The sequence below is a fragment of the Protomyctophum bolini genome (assembly GCF_963924005.1).
Source record: "Protomyctophum bolini genome assembly, chromosome: 10".
NCBI lineage: Eukaryota > Metazoa > Chordata > Actinopteri > Myctophiformes > Myctophidae > Protomyctophum > Protomyctophum bolini.
The window spans coordinates 14,551,823-14,569,425 of record NC_137871.1 but is presented as its reverse complement, the minus strand read 5'-3'; the positions used below and the strand labels follow the sequence as shown (position 1 = coordinate 14,569,425).

At 41.7% G+C, this 17,603-nt stretch overlaps 1 protein-coding gene across 1 annotated transcript in view; it reads right to left on the bottom strand.

Moving 5' to 3' along the window:
• Positions 1–269: 269 nt before the first annotated feature.
• Positions 270–17,603, bottom strand: part of slc16a2 (solute carrier family 16 member 2) — a 31,467-nt gene continuing 14,133 nt past the window's right edge. Inside the window, exons 2-6 of the mRNA XM_080774612.1 lie at positions 15,842–15,986; positions 14,859–15,360; positions 12,891–13,034; positions 11,576–11,804; positions 270–7,609 (exon numbers count right to left, since the gene is read on the bottom strand). Of these exons, the coding sequence (XP_080630738.1) occupies positions 7,347–7,609; positions 11,576–11,804; positions 12,891–13,034; positions 14,859–15,360; positions 15,842–15,986 (1,283 nt within the window). The 3' untranslated portion in view covers positions 270–7,346. The remainder of the gene's footprint in view (positions 7,610–11,575; positions 11,805–12,890; positions 13,035–14,858; positions 15,361–15,841; positions 15,987–17,603) is intronic.

The window sequence follows — 17,603 nt, the reverse complement described above, 5'->3', positions numbered from 1 at the left end:
GCAATTTCTGCAATTTCCATTTCCGCATTTCCATTTCCACCATTTCCGCAATTTCCGCAATTTCCATTTCCATTTCCAACTATTAATGGCAGCTGGGTTTCATCATTCAAATAAAATAGAATTCTGTCCATTTAGCTATAAAATTATGTCAGGGAATAGGGATACACAGTATATGTCCCCCCCCCCAAGCTTTTATTTTCGTTCGAGTAATAGTACAACTCTAATAGTATTACTTATAATAATGTAATTAAAGATAACTTCATTCAGATTTATTTATTTTTATTTCATTTTCCAGATTTCTTTTCTTCTTTTTTTTAGATTTTCATTGGTGGGCCAGTCATAATGGTCCCGCGGGCCACATCAGGCCTGAGGTTGAGTATCACTGGTGTACATCATGTGCACAGATATCTTTCTCTGGAACAATTCAAAGCATGCTCACCAGATTGTTCCGTGCGATTGCGTGCATGTCTGAGGTACAGGCGGTGGTGGAATGAAACTAAACACTCTTACTCAAGTACTGTACTTAACACATTCCAGCGAGAGACCACAACAACATGGTAACGTATGATCATGTTACACCTTTATTATTAGTTTAATAGAAAACAATAACAACTGGGTCTGCTTTTTATCTGTTTGTTTTCATACAGATATACAAAATAACTTCGCCAAAAACATTATATGTTTATGTCTAGCAGCAATAATTTCATTTTTTTAAATTGTGTGGTGTCACAAGCCTTGTAAGAACAAGTCATGAAAAAAGTGAAATGGAACAAGTCTCATATAAAAAGTTAAACCCATTAAAACCCGGAAAGCATCTGTGTCATTTTAGATTTTAGAGTTGGCCATTCCAAAAAAGCTCACAGCTCACTTGGTGCCACGCTGTGATCTTGTACAACTTCTATTTAAAAAAAAAAAAAAAAAAAAAAAAACGTTTTTGAAGGCATCTGTAGAATCAGCCTCAGGTCTTAATGGGTTAAAAGGTCTGAAAAAAGAGGTTGACCGTTGAAGGACATGAGAGGCAACAGTGATAATAGCAACCTTATATAAAATAAATTTGAGGTGACAAATTCCATAGAGCCGCAAATATGCAGGGCTCTAGGAAGCATTGGCCTGGGGCCACAATAATAAATATATCAATAACAGTAATATAGAAAAGTTGGAATATTTGAGGATATACAATTAAACAAGCTTGATGATGAGCATCATCAATCTCATCTACTGTATTTGTAAGCACACAGTCATACAGAGCATGTATAATGTACAGTATACATAATATACTGAAACATATAACATACGGTAGAACTTTACAGAACAGGGAAAGTGGATTCTAGAACTTGCTATTTCAAGGTGCATGATTTGGCTCTAGCAGGCAATACTTATGAACCAATACTTCTTTGCTGCAATCTTGGTGGCCATGATGGGACTAGTATTATGAAAATATTTATCATCAGTCCATGGCTGAGGTGGTACTGACATCACATTGACTTTGCAAATCTCGACTTGTCCTCATAATTTATAGACCCCCTTGTTATTCTTGAAGTAGTGAGAATGAAGTTCCCGTCCTGACCCATATAGAATTGCGTACATGGTCCCAGGCTGAGGCGGTTCACTCTCATGGTTAAGCGAAACATTTAAACAGTCAGCAAAGGTGAAATGAAACAAGCACACTCTTGACATTGCACAGAAGAATTCAATGTTACTGGGTGGGATTGCCTTTAAATTTGATCACAATTGTATGGATGATTCATTTTTACGTGTCGGTCAGTCTGTTCATCTTCAAGCCTAATTGAAGCATATTAATTATTATTACACCTTTTACAATAATTATATCTTACTGGCAATACCACGTTCATTCAATGCATTCTTCTGTAACTCAGATCCTGTACACCACACAGGAATGCTGAGAAAAGAAAAAACAAAACAAAAGAAAAAACTGTGAAAACTCAAAAACAATTTTGTCTTGCATGGTAAAAAGATTCAAAAAAATCGTATGAAATTTCCCTACTTTGCAACAAATCTTTAAAAAGTTTTAACGTGAGTGTATAACTGTATTAATTGTCGATAGCTTATGTAATATACAAGGGGCTCTACTGTAGCTTTGTGGGTATTTCTGGAACTCCTGCAGGCTCTACAGCTACTGCAACATTGGGGGACAAATGCAAATTTGCAATTCAAACTTGAGCGTCACAAACTGATGTGTTGCTCTCAGTCTCAAGTATGCATTTATCCTTTTGAGTTTGTCATAAGCATACATTAGATTGCATTGTGGTCACAGACCAGACTTGCATAGACAGCAAGACTTTGGCAAGCCAAACACTGGCTCAACACCATGCAACCACCCAGAATGTATATCACTTTTTCAACATTCAACTCCAATGTTTGAATATTATAATACACTTACTCATAAGAGACATAAGAAATATTTATTATTTCTCCAGTAGTTATTAAAACATAATATAAATGTTTCAACATAAGTTGGAAACAATTGAAAAGGAAATTTAAGCAAAGACACAAACAAAATCAAGTACATAATATGTCATTAAATTATTGTTTCAGTTTGCAGCTATAGCAACAATGTCTAACTAATCAGCTGGTTCTACCCTGACATTGGGTTAGGCTAATGGCTAACCATTAAGCAGTGTAACATGGAAAGATACGCAACAACAAAAACAACAACTAGTAAAAAGTGAAGGAGAAAAGATTGTCCCCTGACGCCATTTCAGTACTCCCCAACAGTAACCAATTGTATTCACATTTCACACATTCATTGCGAGTTCACTGCCATTATCCTTTTCTTGTTTTTTCAAACATACAACTTGTTGTACACACCCTGGGGTTGTAATGAATAAACAATACAGAAAAGTATTTTGCATCAAACTATTGATATAGTTGATACCTGATTCATACTGGTTGTTGCCTTATCTCACCATGAAAAATCAACCACAGATCCATATTCTCGTGTGGATCATGTGAAACATGCACACACAAAACCACCCCCAGTGCGTAAGAATCATGGGTGATTCCTACTGCTCTTGATCTATGCGACCTTAAGCAAAGTCTAGCTTTATTGAGGAAAACAAGCTAATGCTGCTGAACTATCAAGTTGTACCTTCTCAATGTGAACCCATGAGACAGGCTACTGTAAACTGGCAGAGGTGTGGTGGTCGAGGTGAAGAGGAATGATGAAAGAAAGCCCACCACAAATGTGGTAACGTCTCATAAAGCAAAATTGTAACTCAGATTTTACCCACTCCCCTGTGGGCTGTGAAGGTTATACATACACTGTACTTCCATGTGGTGCCTATAAGAAGTCATGGAATTGTGGAGGAAGCCTGCAGGTTGATTGAAAACAGGCTTTTGGCAGTTGATACTGCTGCAACGGCAGCAGATCGGTGGCCCTGAAATTATTATGACTGCAACAGCAAACTATATGAAAATATGTATAAAATAATGCCAACATTATGTTCCAACTAGATTACTGAGGTAAAAGTGTTATTTTCCTATTAAATGTCTTTTGTCCTGTAGCATTACTTACAAAAGCAATGTGCTGTGGTGAGATGAAGGTAGCGTTTAGGCTCATGGCATTGTCACACAGAGAGCATTTGCATGAACGCAGCGCAAACGTGGACAGAAGAGGATGTGATCTTGCAATAATAGAAGTTAATTGATGGAATAGTGGCATGACAGCATCTACTTTATTGACTTTCAATTCCTTTCCCCTCTCAGCACAAAACCACACTCCATAACAGGAACAAAAAGTCAGCCATCGCATCTCGCACCATTATTTAGCAAGTTCCTTGTTCAGCAGAACATGTAATCTCAGGAGGTAAGTGGTCCGAACTCAGTAACGGTAACATTGAAGAGTCTAAATGAGGCAGTGTATGGTTATTTTTCTGGATTTAGTCGACTACTCATGAGGAAAGAAATGACTGAAACAGCAAATCGTCACCCTGCAAAGGTTGTCCAAAATGGGGTCTGGTGAGGTTAAAAGCCATTCATCTATATAGTGTCCTTATTGACAGGTTGTAACAAAGCTGTGTCACATACATTATACCAACAATATATGTTATCCAAACGTCGGCACACGTGTACATATACACAGAGGAAACACTGCAAACATGATACAAAATACCCAGTTGAATGTGAAACATCTGCTACAACAGCAATCGGTCTATTGTTACAGCTGTACACTACTTGATGCTTTCAGTTAAAAGTAAATGCACAATGTTTCCATGTGTATAATTCACAATAAAAATAAAATAATGACCAAATAATGAAAAAGAAAGCGAAAACATAACCACATGTCTTAGTTTAAAAATTGGCGAATAGGGTCATGTAAGATTAACTTACTTATTACCTAACCCCTGGCTAAATAAATTCACAGACTGACAAAAATTCATGTTAAGGCTGTGTACTAGTATAACAGAGAACAATGTATCATCTATAGTGTTTTGTTTTATCACATGATGCAGGCCCTGCTGACTTTGATTGCATAAGTTTATCTGCAATAAAGTGCATATTCACAAACATAATTCAAAATCCTACCAAATACTCGTTTCCCACTACAATAGAATTAATGGCTGACAAGGTAGGTGAAGTCACTTTCATTTACCCTAGGTGTGAACATGGATGCATTATAACTGGATGGGTTATGGGGAAATGGCCACCCATCATTGTTTTCAATGAAATTTGCTCGCCCCAGTGAGAGTGATTTTAGGACATGTTTGCTGCTCTTATGAAGTAATTAAATTAAAGGTGTAACAGACTAGGTAAAGCATTTTAAATATTTAGATTGATATGTTCATGACAAGTCTCACTTGTCAAGTTGTCATACATTAAAAGCATTAATAGTCAACATACATCACTGATTGATTTAGATGTTTAAGACGCAGCTTTTACTATTATGTTTCACTCACTTCACTTCCACACCATTCTGATCTACTTTTAATGTAATTATTGCAATGTATCAGAACAGAACAATGCTATGGCTTTATTTGCTACAGTATGTGTGAGGAGTGGACCAATTGCTTGGTGGAAACCTTCATGTCTACTACACCAAGTCTTCTACAGTATATAGGGTATTTCCATTTAAAGGGACTTTATACATGCTCGGCCACATTTAGGGAAAATATGCAACCTTTATGAACCTAGCATTTACTTTTTCACGTTTAAACTGTAAGAGGAATTAATCAAAGGTAGTACACCTAGACCAGTACCGTCCTAAATGCTTTAACTGTGGCTAAATAATTGAACGCTCCGAAACATTGAAATAGTAGAGTGGGGAGTGATAAACTTCAAATACCATTTACCGTTGGTAAAGAACAATTCCAATACAGTTGTATTTAAAGATGTTTTGGCACTAACTTGCTATGTTTTCATTGGGAACAGGATGTGTTTCTTTACCTATATTGTATTTCTAGTTTCTACATTGTATGAGCAGGGCCTGGCTGTAAACAAGTTCTTGAGCTTAGTCCAGTTACCCTGGGTAAATATAGTAACTTTGCTTTGCATTGCTTACCATGCACCTGCTAGATACACTCGTATTGATGGGATGTGCATCATGTTTTGAAAACTTGAAATACCACCCTGACCCAAACAAACAATTCTATATGGACTAAAAATATATAAAATAGCAAACCCTCACAAAGAACCAGCTAAAACTTAAGGGAAACTTCAGTGATTTTTAACCTAAATTCCATTGTTCTGATGTGAGTTACAGTGGAGACCATATTATACTGTATGTAGCGAGGGGACAATACCCTGTCGTCTGTGTATTTCTGCCACAAAATGCGGAGATGTACCCGCTGAGGTCGTTTCACATCATCGGTCATATGGAATGTACGCCTAATGATGCGAATCTGTCATGGCCGGGCGTACGCCTCGAATTATAACAATGGGATTGAGGTTAAAGGACCACTTCACCACTTTTCAACCTATCTTCATATAATAGGTCCTCACTAATAATCATGAAAGAAATGGCGGTGGGGTGTGAAGTACAGTTTAGCACAGTGTACGGCTGAGTTGAGGTGAATGTGTGAGGTGGCTGGTCTCTTCCTGGGGTGTGAAGTACAGTTTAGCACAGTGTACGGCTGAGTTGAGGTGAATGTGTGAGGTGGCTGGTCTCAAGTGCTGTGAGAGGGTGGTTTATCTGTGACAACACATAAGCCAACCTTCATCTGTCTGTCACAATAGGATATATTGACATTTAAAACAGAACAGACCTCTGACATTGCTTACAGTAATCATGAATCCAATAACTCATACTACTGTATGTCTCTTTGTTAATTGTCTCCACCAGGCCGAGGCATTGGGAGAGTATGTTTTGCACTCCTTCCGTGTGCGAGTCCGTCCGTCCGTCCGTCCGTCCGTCCGTGTGTGTGTGTGTGTGTGTGTGTGTGTGTGTGTGTGTGTCCGTCGTTGCCAAATCTTGCACGCACACTCCCTGGATGCCAACGATGAATCTCTGCCCCAAATTTTCCAGATTTTTTTTTATATATTACTCCTCCAAATTCTGTCCAAAAATCCCGCAAATCGTTACACACTATCTCTATAGTCATCCTAATTGGCTAACATTGGCTTTCAAAGTTTGCAGGATTGGCCCATTTTGAACAAAAAGCCTCAAATCATGAACGCAGCGTGCAATTTATGTGAAATCTTTCACAGACTTTCCTACTAGGCTGCGGAATATATCCCACCCTTTTCACATTGGCCTATTATAGCACCACCAACAGGTGGATTTTTGCAAAACAAACAGTTTACAACTGAATAAGAATATCTTAAAGATAAAGATAAAGATGATTGTAACATTAAACTCTATTTCAGATTGTGTTACGCTTTTACCAAGTTTTACCTTCTCTTTTGTCCTTCCCATCATATGGGCCAAATTACAAAGAAAATAGTCAGTGTAGAAAACAAGGTCACGGTCACTGAACAGGTGGTGGAGGGTGAAGGGACAAGAGCAGAAACCCACGGGTACTGTTGTGGTCCATAGAAATGGCTCTGGTCTGGGCAATGGCAATGATTGGACGGGCAAAAAAGTGCTGGTGGGTGGAATCCCTATAAGTAATTACAGGGTAAAAATAAAACAAAACAAAGTTTAAAAATAATGAAAATTATGAGCCCGAAATGAGAGAGATCATATTTGTATGTGTACATGTGTACACATGTAGAGCCCTGCGTACTTGTATTATATCATATGAATATATATATATATATGAATCACCAAATTCCTCTCAATAGTTTATTTTGCCTGTTAATACTCCAAAAGTATTACATATAGCCTACTGTATGACAATATATGCCCAGGCAGCCATGAGGGTATCATGGCTTACCTTCATAGTCTCACTTCAGATGTGTGTCTCCACGTCAGTGTAGCCAGGCAGCATGTCTCCGTTAGAGCAGCTCTTGGGCTCCTCTGCTGGCTGGGCAGAGGGCAGCATGTGGGTGGTCGGCGCTGGATCCTCTTGTGACACTCCGGCCTGAGCCTGGCGCCGCTGGAGCCTGCGGTGCACGAGGGGCACAAAGAACAGAACCACTCCCCCCACCATGGGAGGCACGCCGGCCAGGGAGAAGGCTACCGTGTAGTTCCCACAGATGTCACGAAGAAGACCTACATGTTTGGCAGAGAAGAGGAGATATTGGTGTGTGTGACACACTGGTCCATTCCCATGTCAGCCTCAAGTCCTGAGGCACAAGTATCAAGTCAAGTCCTGAGTCCAAATCCAAGTCGAGTCTCAAAAACACACAAAAACAGGTGAGGTTGAAATGGTATGGACATGGAGGGATTAGGATGGTACGGACATGGAGGGATTAGGATGGTATGGACATGGAGGGATTAGGATGGTACATGGTACGGACATGGAGGGATTAGGATGGTATGGACATGGAGGGATTAGGATGGTATGGACATGGAGGGATTAGGATGGTATGGACATGGAGGGATTAGGATGGTATGGACATGGGATTAGGATGGTATGGACATGGAGGGATTAGGATGGTACATGGTACGGACATGGAGGGATTAGGATGGTATGGACATGGAGGGATTAGGATGGTGTGGACATGGAGGGATTAGGATGGTATGGACATGGAGGGATTAGGATGGTACATGGTACGGACATGGAGGGATTAGGATGGTATGGACATGGAGGGATTAGGATGGTGTGGACATGGAGGGATTAGGATGGTACATGGTACGGACATGGAGGGATTAGGATGGTATGGACATGGAGGGATTAGGATGGTGTGGACATGGAGGGATTAGGATGGTATGGACATGGAGGGATTAGGATGGTGTGGACATGGAGGGATTAGGATGGTATGGACATGGAGGGATTAGGATGGTACATGGTACGGACATGGAGGGATTAGGATGGTACATGGTACGGACATGGAGGGATTAGGATGGTACATGGTACGGACATGGAGGGATTAGGATGGTATGGACATGGAGGGATTAGGATGGTATGGACATGGAGGGATTAGGATGGTATGGACATGGAGGGATTAGGATGGTATGGACATGGAGGGATTAGGATGGTATGGACATGGAGGGATTAGGATGGTATGGACATGGAGGGATTAGGATGGTACGGACATGGAGGGATTAGGATGGTATGGACATGGAGGGATTAGGATGGTACATGGTGTGGACATGGAGGGATTAGGATGGTATGGACATGGAGGGATTAGGATGGTATGGACATGGAGGGATTAGGATGGTATGGACATGGAGGGATTAGGATGGTATGGACATGGAGGGATTAGGATGGTATGGACATGGAGGGATTAGGATGGTATGGACATGGAGGGATTAGGATGGTACATGGTGTGGACATGGAGGGATTAGGATGGTATGGACATGGAGGGATTAGGATGGTATGGACATGGAGGGATTAGGATGGTATGGACATGGAGGGATTAGGATGGTATGGACATGGAGGGATTAGGATGGTACATGGTACGGACATGGAGGGATTAGGATGGTATGGACATGGAGGGATTAGGATGGTATGGACATGGAGGGATTAGGATGGTATGGACATGGAGGGATTAGGATGGTATGGACATGGAGGGATTAGGATGGTATGGACATGGAGGGATTAGGATGGTATGGACATGGAGGGATTAGGATGGTATGGACATGGAGGGATTAGGATGGTATGGACATGGAGGGATTAGGATGGTATGGACATGGAGGGATTAGGATGGTATGGACATGGAGGGATTAGGATGGTATGGACATGGAGGGATTAGGATGGTATGGACATGGAGGGATTAGGATGGTATGGACATGGAGGGATTAGGATGGTATGGACATGGAGGGATTAGGATGGTATGGACATGGAGGGATTAGGGCTACATCGAGAGAAGGAAGCTGAATCTGCCAGGCAAGACGTTTCTGGATGCGGTGAGAGAAGACCAATGAAGACGCAGAGAACAGAACCAGATGGAAACAGATGATCCGCTGTGGAAATCCCGATTGGAATTAACCGAGAGAAGAGGTGTTTGATTAACACGAGATCTGAGGGAGACTCTGGGGTAAATTAGATAGACTGGCATCCTGTCTTTATGGTTGGTATTGTTAGTTAACAAACATAAATAACATCAGGCAATAAAACGTTTGTCCCGATCAGCATTGCACCGTCCAGGGCAATCCATACGCTTAGCCAAGCTATTCGGTCCACTGGCAGCAGCATGTTATACTGTAGAGTGTAGACCTTAACTCTGGGCACTGCAGGTCATCTGTCATTCATTACAGACAGAGCAGTATCAATTCCATGGAGATGTAAAGGTATATGTCTTGTTGGTCCTGATTCAATATGGCCCACAGCATGACATAGGGAGGACCTCCAACTTACCTAGTACAACAGGGAAGGACATAAGGTACTTAAACTAAATGTGTGCGGGTGCGTGTGTGCGTGGGCGCGCGTGTTGGGGAGAGAGGACATAGGGTTTTATAAGAAATGCCCAGCAGGTATACTTGTCAGAAAGCCCTTGGAGATCAAGTTAACATTCAGCTCCCGGAGCCTGGGCTCTGCTCCTGCTGCTGGGGAGGGATTGCAGTGCAGGAGATGAAAAAGGGAGACGAGGAGAGGGACAGGTGGAGGAGGGGCATGTAAGTAGACATAAAGGAGTTAAAAAATGTCATCTGGGAGAGCAGTGGGACACCATGTACGACCATTCCTGCATCCAGTATCAACAGGTTCATGCTAAACTTTGTACTTGGCCTGAGTATGCTGCCTGTGTTTGTGTCTGCACGTGCATGTGTGTGTGTGTGTGTGTGTGTGTGTGTGTGTGTGTGTGTGTGTGTGTGTGTGTGTGTGTGTGTGTGTGTGTGTGTGTGTGTGTGTGTGTGTGTGTGTGTGTGTGTGTGTACTCCTGTAGATAAATTGGCAGAGACAGTCTGTCCCTGGCCATGGTCCCAGAGCCTAAATTCTAAACAAGTGTACAGCTTATCCCACCTCACATGTCTTCGCCATGTTCCTACTATTCTATCTTTGGTCAACCATAGCATTTATACTCATTTATACTATGAGTCTCGTTACCTGAAAGAGTACTAGTTAGAGGTGCAAAAAACACTGCTCATTCTGCTGAAAAAACTTAAGTAAAGTGCTGGAGTCAGTGAAGGTCAGCATAGACCGAAAGCTTGCAAACAAATACATATATTGATTGTGCACAGATCTGAGTGTGTGGAGCTTTTTTTGTGTTAATCAATGGCTCTATATTCTGATAGCAATACTTGCTATAGACGAGTGTTTGTTCAGTCAGGGGCCTCCCAGCTCTTTAGTAAGTCAGGATACTAATTTTATCCAATCAGAAGATAGAATTTACAGGATACAGGATAATAAAAGAAATTGGGAGTGACACAAAGAAGTGGGCAGACAAAATTGGAAGTGGAACCATCAAATTGAAGGGCTTTAATGATCATTTGTGGGGTTCTTCTCTCTCCCGATTGGCTGAAATTGACAACCCACCTCAACGTTTCTGTTTTTTAAAGAGCTGGACAGATTGGGAGAGCGTTGTTATTGAACACACTCTCAAATACACTACACTCACTCAGGGGTGCCCAAAAGGTAGATCACGATCTACCAGTAGATCACAAAGGCTGTGCAGGTAGATCACATGACATGCCCCTAAAGAATATTTAATTTAAATATATATATATATATATATATATATATATTTTGGCATCTGCCACTTGAATTAAGTTGACTTGATTGATTGACAGACATAAAAAAAGGGCCTGTCAGCTCAAACCCATAATGCAATACTTTGTTTTCAAGAGTGTTGCTGTGCACAAAATCCACAAATGTCAGTAGATTACAAATGAAATACAACAAAAAAAACTCTAGGCCTACATAGCCTATTCCAATTCTCCCCTTTCCCATTCCAAGTGCATTTGTATTAAATGTAATGCCAGCGCCGCTATTCCAAAGCCATTTTTAGCAATGATATTATAACGTTTCCGGTGGGTAAAGATCTTGTTGAGCTGGTCATTTTGAAAGTAGCTCTCAAGTCAAAAAGTGTGGGCACCCACTACCTTTAAAAATGGAAAAAGGAACAAGCTTCTTACCAGCAATGGGTGGCCCGGCAGTCATAGGAACAGCCATGAGGCCGAGAAGGTAGCCTATAGCCTGTGAAGCTTGCAGGGGCCCGACCAGCTCAAAGGCGATGGGAGCCATGATGGTAAGGAAGCATCCGTCACACAGCCCCAGGATCACACACACCACGATGAGGGCCTCAAACACAGTGCACTGCGGAATTAACATGGACATCAAGCCCAGTACTATGAAGGCCACCACCTGGAATTGAAGGGGAGGATTGCATTATGACATAAGTGAGCTTTTATCAACATATTGTACATCACATTGTGCCAAGGAAATGCATAATTATGTCTATATCTCTCCATCTATCTAATATAATGTACATTGTTGAAAATTCAAATTAGTGTGGTTAAGAGTCGCGCAGTTAATTATCTAATTAGCTGTTTTCAAACACCAAAATTATCAAGCAATACTATTGCATTGCACTGAGCCCAGAATTCATGAACTGTGACCAAGGATTTTGTGCTTAAACCATGAGCTAAGGGGGACTGCTTTCAATCCCATTAACAATCAAACCATTGTATAAATGAATAAATTCAAGGATTAGCCAACTCTGGGTTAAATAAGTATCAAAGCCTTCAATAAACAAGGCCGTGCATCACAGATCTCTTTCCAACCGGTATGTTTCTTTATTGAAACAGCAGGGGGGAGACTGTGGTTATATCATTGTAGTCTATTTTACAATCAGGCCTTACAGTCTTTCCCTCCATAATGCTCTCACTGAATGTACAACTCCAGCAAAGGCCAGCACAAGGATAATCACATTTACAGGAGCTACTTAAACCTAGGTACTCAATTCAAAGGCTTACAACACATGTTTACAACACAGGATTTTACTCTGTAACAATGTCACTCATGTCTACCTGTCTAGAATACTCTAGAACAGGGGTCAGTTAGTGAACTGAACCCTGGCTGAGAGGCAGGTGAAGCAGGGACCCCCACTACATAAACTGTTTCATATATTATTTAGTTCTAGACTTGTTTGACTGTTGGATTCATGTTAAAGTGTATTTTCAGACATTTAACCACTTAAAACTGTCAATACTGAGTAAACCTTTAACGTTTCACACAGTACACAGTCCTTTTACACCAAACCTCTTTGCCGAAAATAGCCAATCTACAAGTTCACGCCTTGTGCTGAGCTTGTAGATCGTCTATTTTTGGCTAAGGTTCTCCTCAGAATAGGGATGCTAATAGGGTTCAAGTGGTTAAATCACACAGCCCTCCTGTAGTAACTCCCTGTTGAAGACCATCATTAAAACAAGTATTCAGGTATTCCCTCACCTGCATGTAGATCTTGTTTAGCCCTGGGATGAGGTCCCCAATCTTGCCAAAGGTGAGTCGGCCCACACCTGATGAAAAACCTATACACACCAGCAGCACCCATTCCCTCTGTGTGTCTTCAAACTGTTCCTTGACAAAGTTGATCTAAGAAACAGACAGAAAGAGAAAAACAGCTGAATGGACCTTGGCTGCTGTGGACGTTGCTGTGGCTGTGCTTGGAGAAACTCACTCAAAAGGTGGAACCAATATACTGTAAGGATCAGCTGACACGTTTTGTCAAAACAATGTGTGTGTGTGCATGCGTGCATTCTTTGAGAAAGTGCAAAGAATTTCACTCAAGAATTTCACTCAATCCACAGCCACAAACTGGGGTAAGAGTTAAGACCACAGTTTTTGGATAATTTAAACTTGAATCAAGCATTTTCTTTTCCCACCCTACTTGTTTATGCATTATTATGTAGATACCAAGGGCAGAGAGATGAGACTTGTGCGATTCTAACTCAGGTCCTTGTGGCTAACAAGGATCACAAAGCCTGTGCACTAACTGGCTGAGCTACGACACACCCCAAAGTCTTTATACTGTATTATAATTATACTATACTATACTAACAGCGGGACAGGAAGACCCAATACATAGGCTATAGAATAGATCGTACATTCTCACCGCCCAACACCTGAATTAGATCCAAAACATGAAACCACCCTCTGAAGCTTTTCCTGACCAGAAAATGCTGGTCCGTGTGAACTATTTGCACAGCTTTGAAGGGCGCTACATGCCAGGGTCTGACATCAAGGCCCATAGGATAGGCATGTTTAGGAACACAGAGAGGCCATACAGGAGAGGTTTCCTGAAGTGGTTGAGCCAATACAAAGGCCGGGGTGTTGTTTACATCTGGGCCTGGGCCTGAAACAACAGGCCTGACAGGAGGAGGCCAGAGAAGAAACATCCGACATCTGGATGGAGAGCGAGAGACCCAAATCCATAGTTTTACACTGCATTTAGTATTCCATCCTTCTCCTTCTCATTAATTTGCTCAATAACTCTCCCTTTCCATCGCCCTTCCTTAACACCGAAATTAGAGCAGAGTGGAGATGGGTCCTCTGCACCTGAGCCTACATTTGGGTGCTGATCGTTATATCGGGATAGGATAATGCCATTATTGGAAAAAGTACACTGAGCTCTGCAGTTACAGCTCTACTCAGTGATTGAGTGTTACTTATTTTGTAACGGGTTGTCGTCACCAGCTCATTTTCCCTGCCATGGAGCATCCCGTTGTTCTCTGCATGTCCCCCACATTACATGTTCATGGTGTTATAGCAAGGGTCCTGACATACGCCTACTCTCTCATCAGCTTCTCTCTTGCAGCCACTGTCCCTTTTAATTCTTTCAGCCAGACTCCCACCTCCTGCTCTCCCATTCGACTGGAAATGTCCCTATTTTAACAGTGTGGCTCCTCAGAGGCGAGCTGTCTAGAGGGTCTGTTTATATGTCTGCATGTGTGTCACTCTGGGCCTAGAGTCGCAAACCGTTGGACGGATGACAGACCGCACCCATCTTCGAACTCAGCCTTCAGTGAGATCTCAACTACACATGTTGCATCTTGCATGGTTGTGATTGACAAAATCTGTCCACAAAATCTGACACATAAAGACCTGGTAATGTACAAAAAGAATTGCTATGATAAAAAACATACACACACACTGTCACACTGTCACACACACACACACACACACACACACACACACACACACACACACACACACAGAAAACAATACATGTACCAGTGCAACATGTAAACAAAACAACATCAGACAATAGGTGCACATTCAGCTCACACAGGAGCTGAATGTGAGTCAGAAATAGCTTATTCTGACTGAAAAAGGAAAATAAATGTCTGCAACTTTAACATACAGTGCCATTTCACTCAACGTTACAACCACACATTCAACATGAATACGGGCTCTTACTAGATGGATATACGGCACAAAGTAGCCAAGCACGGCTGTGGCGACTCCAAACGCCCACAATCTGTAAGTGACGATGTGAAACACTCGCAGGTTGAAGTACCTCCTGACCCGAGCCAGGGCCTTGCTCCAGCGACTCGACCCCTGAGCAGTGGCCCCTGACTGAGTGTGAGTGTCCGCGGCAGGGCCCAGGGCCATACCCGGGGGTCCCATCCCACCTCCGGCTGGGAGCAGAGGTTTGAAAGTCAGCGCCAGCAGGGCCTGGACGAGCATGAAGAGACTGAGGATCTGGAAGGTGGTGCTGAGGCCCATAGGTTCCACCACCTTCTTCAGGAGCACGGGGATGCCCATGGAGAAGACGCTGGCGCCCGCCGTCACCACGCCGTTGGCCCAGCCCAGCCGCCGCCGAAAGTAGTGACCCAGGATGACCAGCGAGGGCTGGAATGCGAAGGACGAGCCAACGCCGAATAATATTCCGTAGGTAAAATAGCGAAGGCTCAGTGTCCTGGGAAACAACAGGGAAAGACGTTGATAATATGGGGATCGGGAAGAAAAAGAGGAGGAATGTTGGAAACATGAAATCAACATGGTGGTATATATAGGATTTTTTATCTTGAAAAACAATCAGGAAAATGTGCATAGTTCTTTTCTACTGCATTGTTGCAGTGGGTTACTGAGTATAGAGATGCAGAATAGATTATACACAAATTATACCTAATGATTACTTCATTAGGTATAACGTGTTGTAATCAGAAGATACTGTACATACGGTATACAGTATATCATCGCTGTCAGACAGAAACAGTAAAAAGCTTTTCACAAAATGGAAAAATAACCTGTGTTCCAATGGATCCAATGTAGTTATTTAGTGAAGTTACACTTCATAATACTTTTCAGTTACTTGTCTGTCATATGACTAAAGAATAAAATAAGACATGCATTTATGAAAACATACATTTGTTGTTAAATGTTAAACATTTTCTTACTTTGCAAAGGCTGTACTGAGCAGCCCTATGAAGGCTAAGGTAGCTCCACCGACAGCTGTCTTTCTACAGCCAAAGTGGTCTGTGAACATGCTGACCACCGGTGAGCAGAAAAAGATCATCCCCATAGCCAGGGCTCCCACCCAAGCTGGAGGAGAGGAGAGGAGAGGAGAGGAGAGGAGAGGAGAGGAGAGGAGAGGAGAGGAGAGGAGAGGAGAAAGAAGAGGGGAAATAATTAAGAAAAACATATGGAGAAATAAGAAACAATTCAACAATGTCAGAAATGGATTCCTTAGCCCGTTAGCCCTGCATAACTTACACCATCTGTTACATAATTTATGTTTAGTGCTGTCGGTATACAGTACACACATTTAAACTCAATGCCCCCAACCGACATAATGCAGCTACAAAAGTTTTAAACCTATTAAACTATTATATATTATGGAAACTGCTAAATACTGACATTTAGTCAGATTTACTCTATAGGATTTCTTGAGGTGATTAAGAACCGAAGGACATAGGCCCCTTTTCCACCGGTTGGAAACCGGTTCAGTTCTTTTTAGTTCTCAGTGATGAGCCAGAGCTCCAAAATTGGAACGTTAATTGTGAATTGAGTGTGCAAAACCATACCTATATTAAATTGTTAGCACCATGAAACTTCTCCAGTTGATTACTTACATAAAGACAATGATTTATTGTTTTACAAATCTTAAATATGCGAATTAGGCATTATATAGGAGCATGTGCAAAAAAACAATTTAAACTATATATTAAACAATTTAATATAGGTATGGTTTTGCCCACTCAATTCCTAATTAACGTTCCAATTTTGGTCTGGCTCAAAAACTGGTTCTGAACTGAACCGGTTCCCAAGCGGTGGAAAGGGGGTCACAGTGCATGAAAAAAGTCACACTGGAGGTGTAAAAAAATGTATTCCAACTTGCAGCACTTCATTGCAACTTTACTTTATCGTAAATGACCACCAGTGGCTTTCACCAGTACAGGGTTATCCAAAAAAGCGTACACATGATTTAAATAGAAAGAAATGCAATGGAAAATAAATAATAAAAATAATTTCAAAATGTTTGGAACTTGTGAACTAAAACGTGAAAAAACAGGAGGAAAAAAGAAAAAGAAAGGAAGAAAAATAATTAGAAGAAAGAAATATGAGGTTAACTGGACCATTCAGGTCTGTAGAGTAATACATAACAAAGAGTAATATCCACCACAATTAAAAATAAAATGAGTTTAAATAAGTCATCTTGCTGGGACAAGCTGTACCCTGGGGTGTAAACAACCACATGTCTGGATCTAGTTCCCCAGAGACCAAAGGTAGCTTTAATGTCTGCCTTGGTGTCTGGACTCAGGGTCATCCCATCCCAAACGCTCCATGAAATAAAGACCAAAGCCAGGTACTGTAGCTTCTGGCAGACAGACAGCCGGATAGACAAGATGCACAGAAGCGTGCACGGCTGCACGCGTGCATACGCACATGCATGCATGATGCATGTACACATAAAAGCACCGTCACCTAAGATTTCACACTTGCTCTCTCTCTCAAAATCGTCAGGTGAGTCCTACCAAATGTAGACAGGGAATGAGTAACTGAGAGTGAATGAATGAGTGAGTGACTGAGTGAGTGAGTGAGTGAGTGAGTGAGTGAGTGTGTGTGTGTGTGTGTGTGAGACGGGGTGGAGTGGAGAACAGCAATAAGGCAAATTCACCCATGGTCTGACACTGAATGCCATAAACACAACTGTGTACT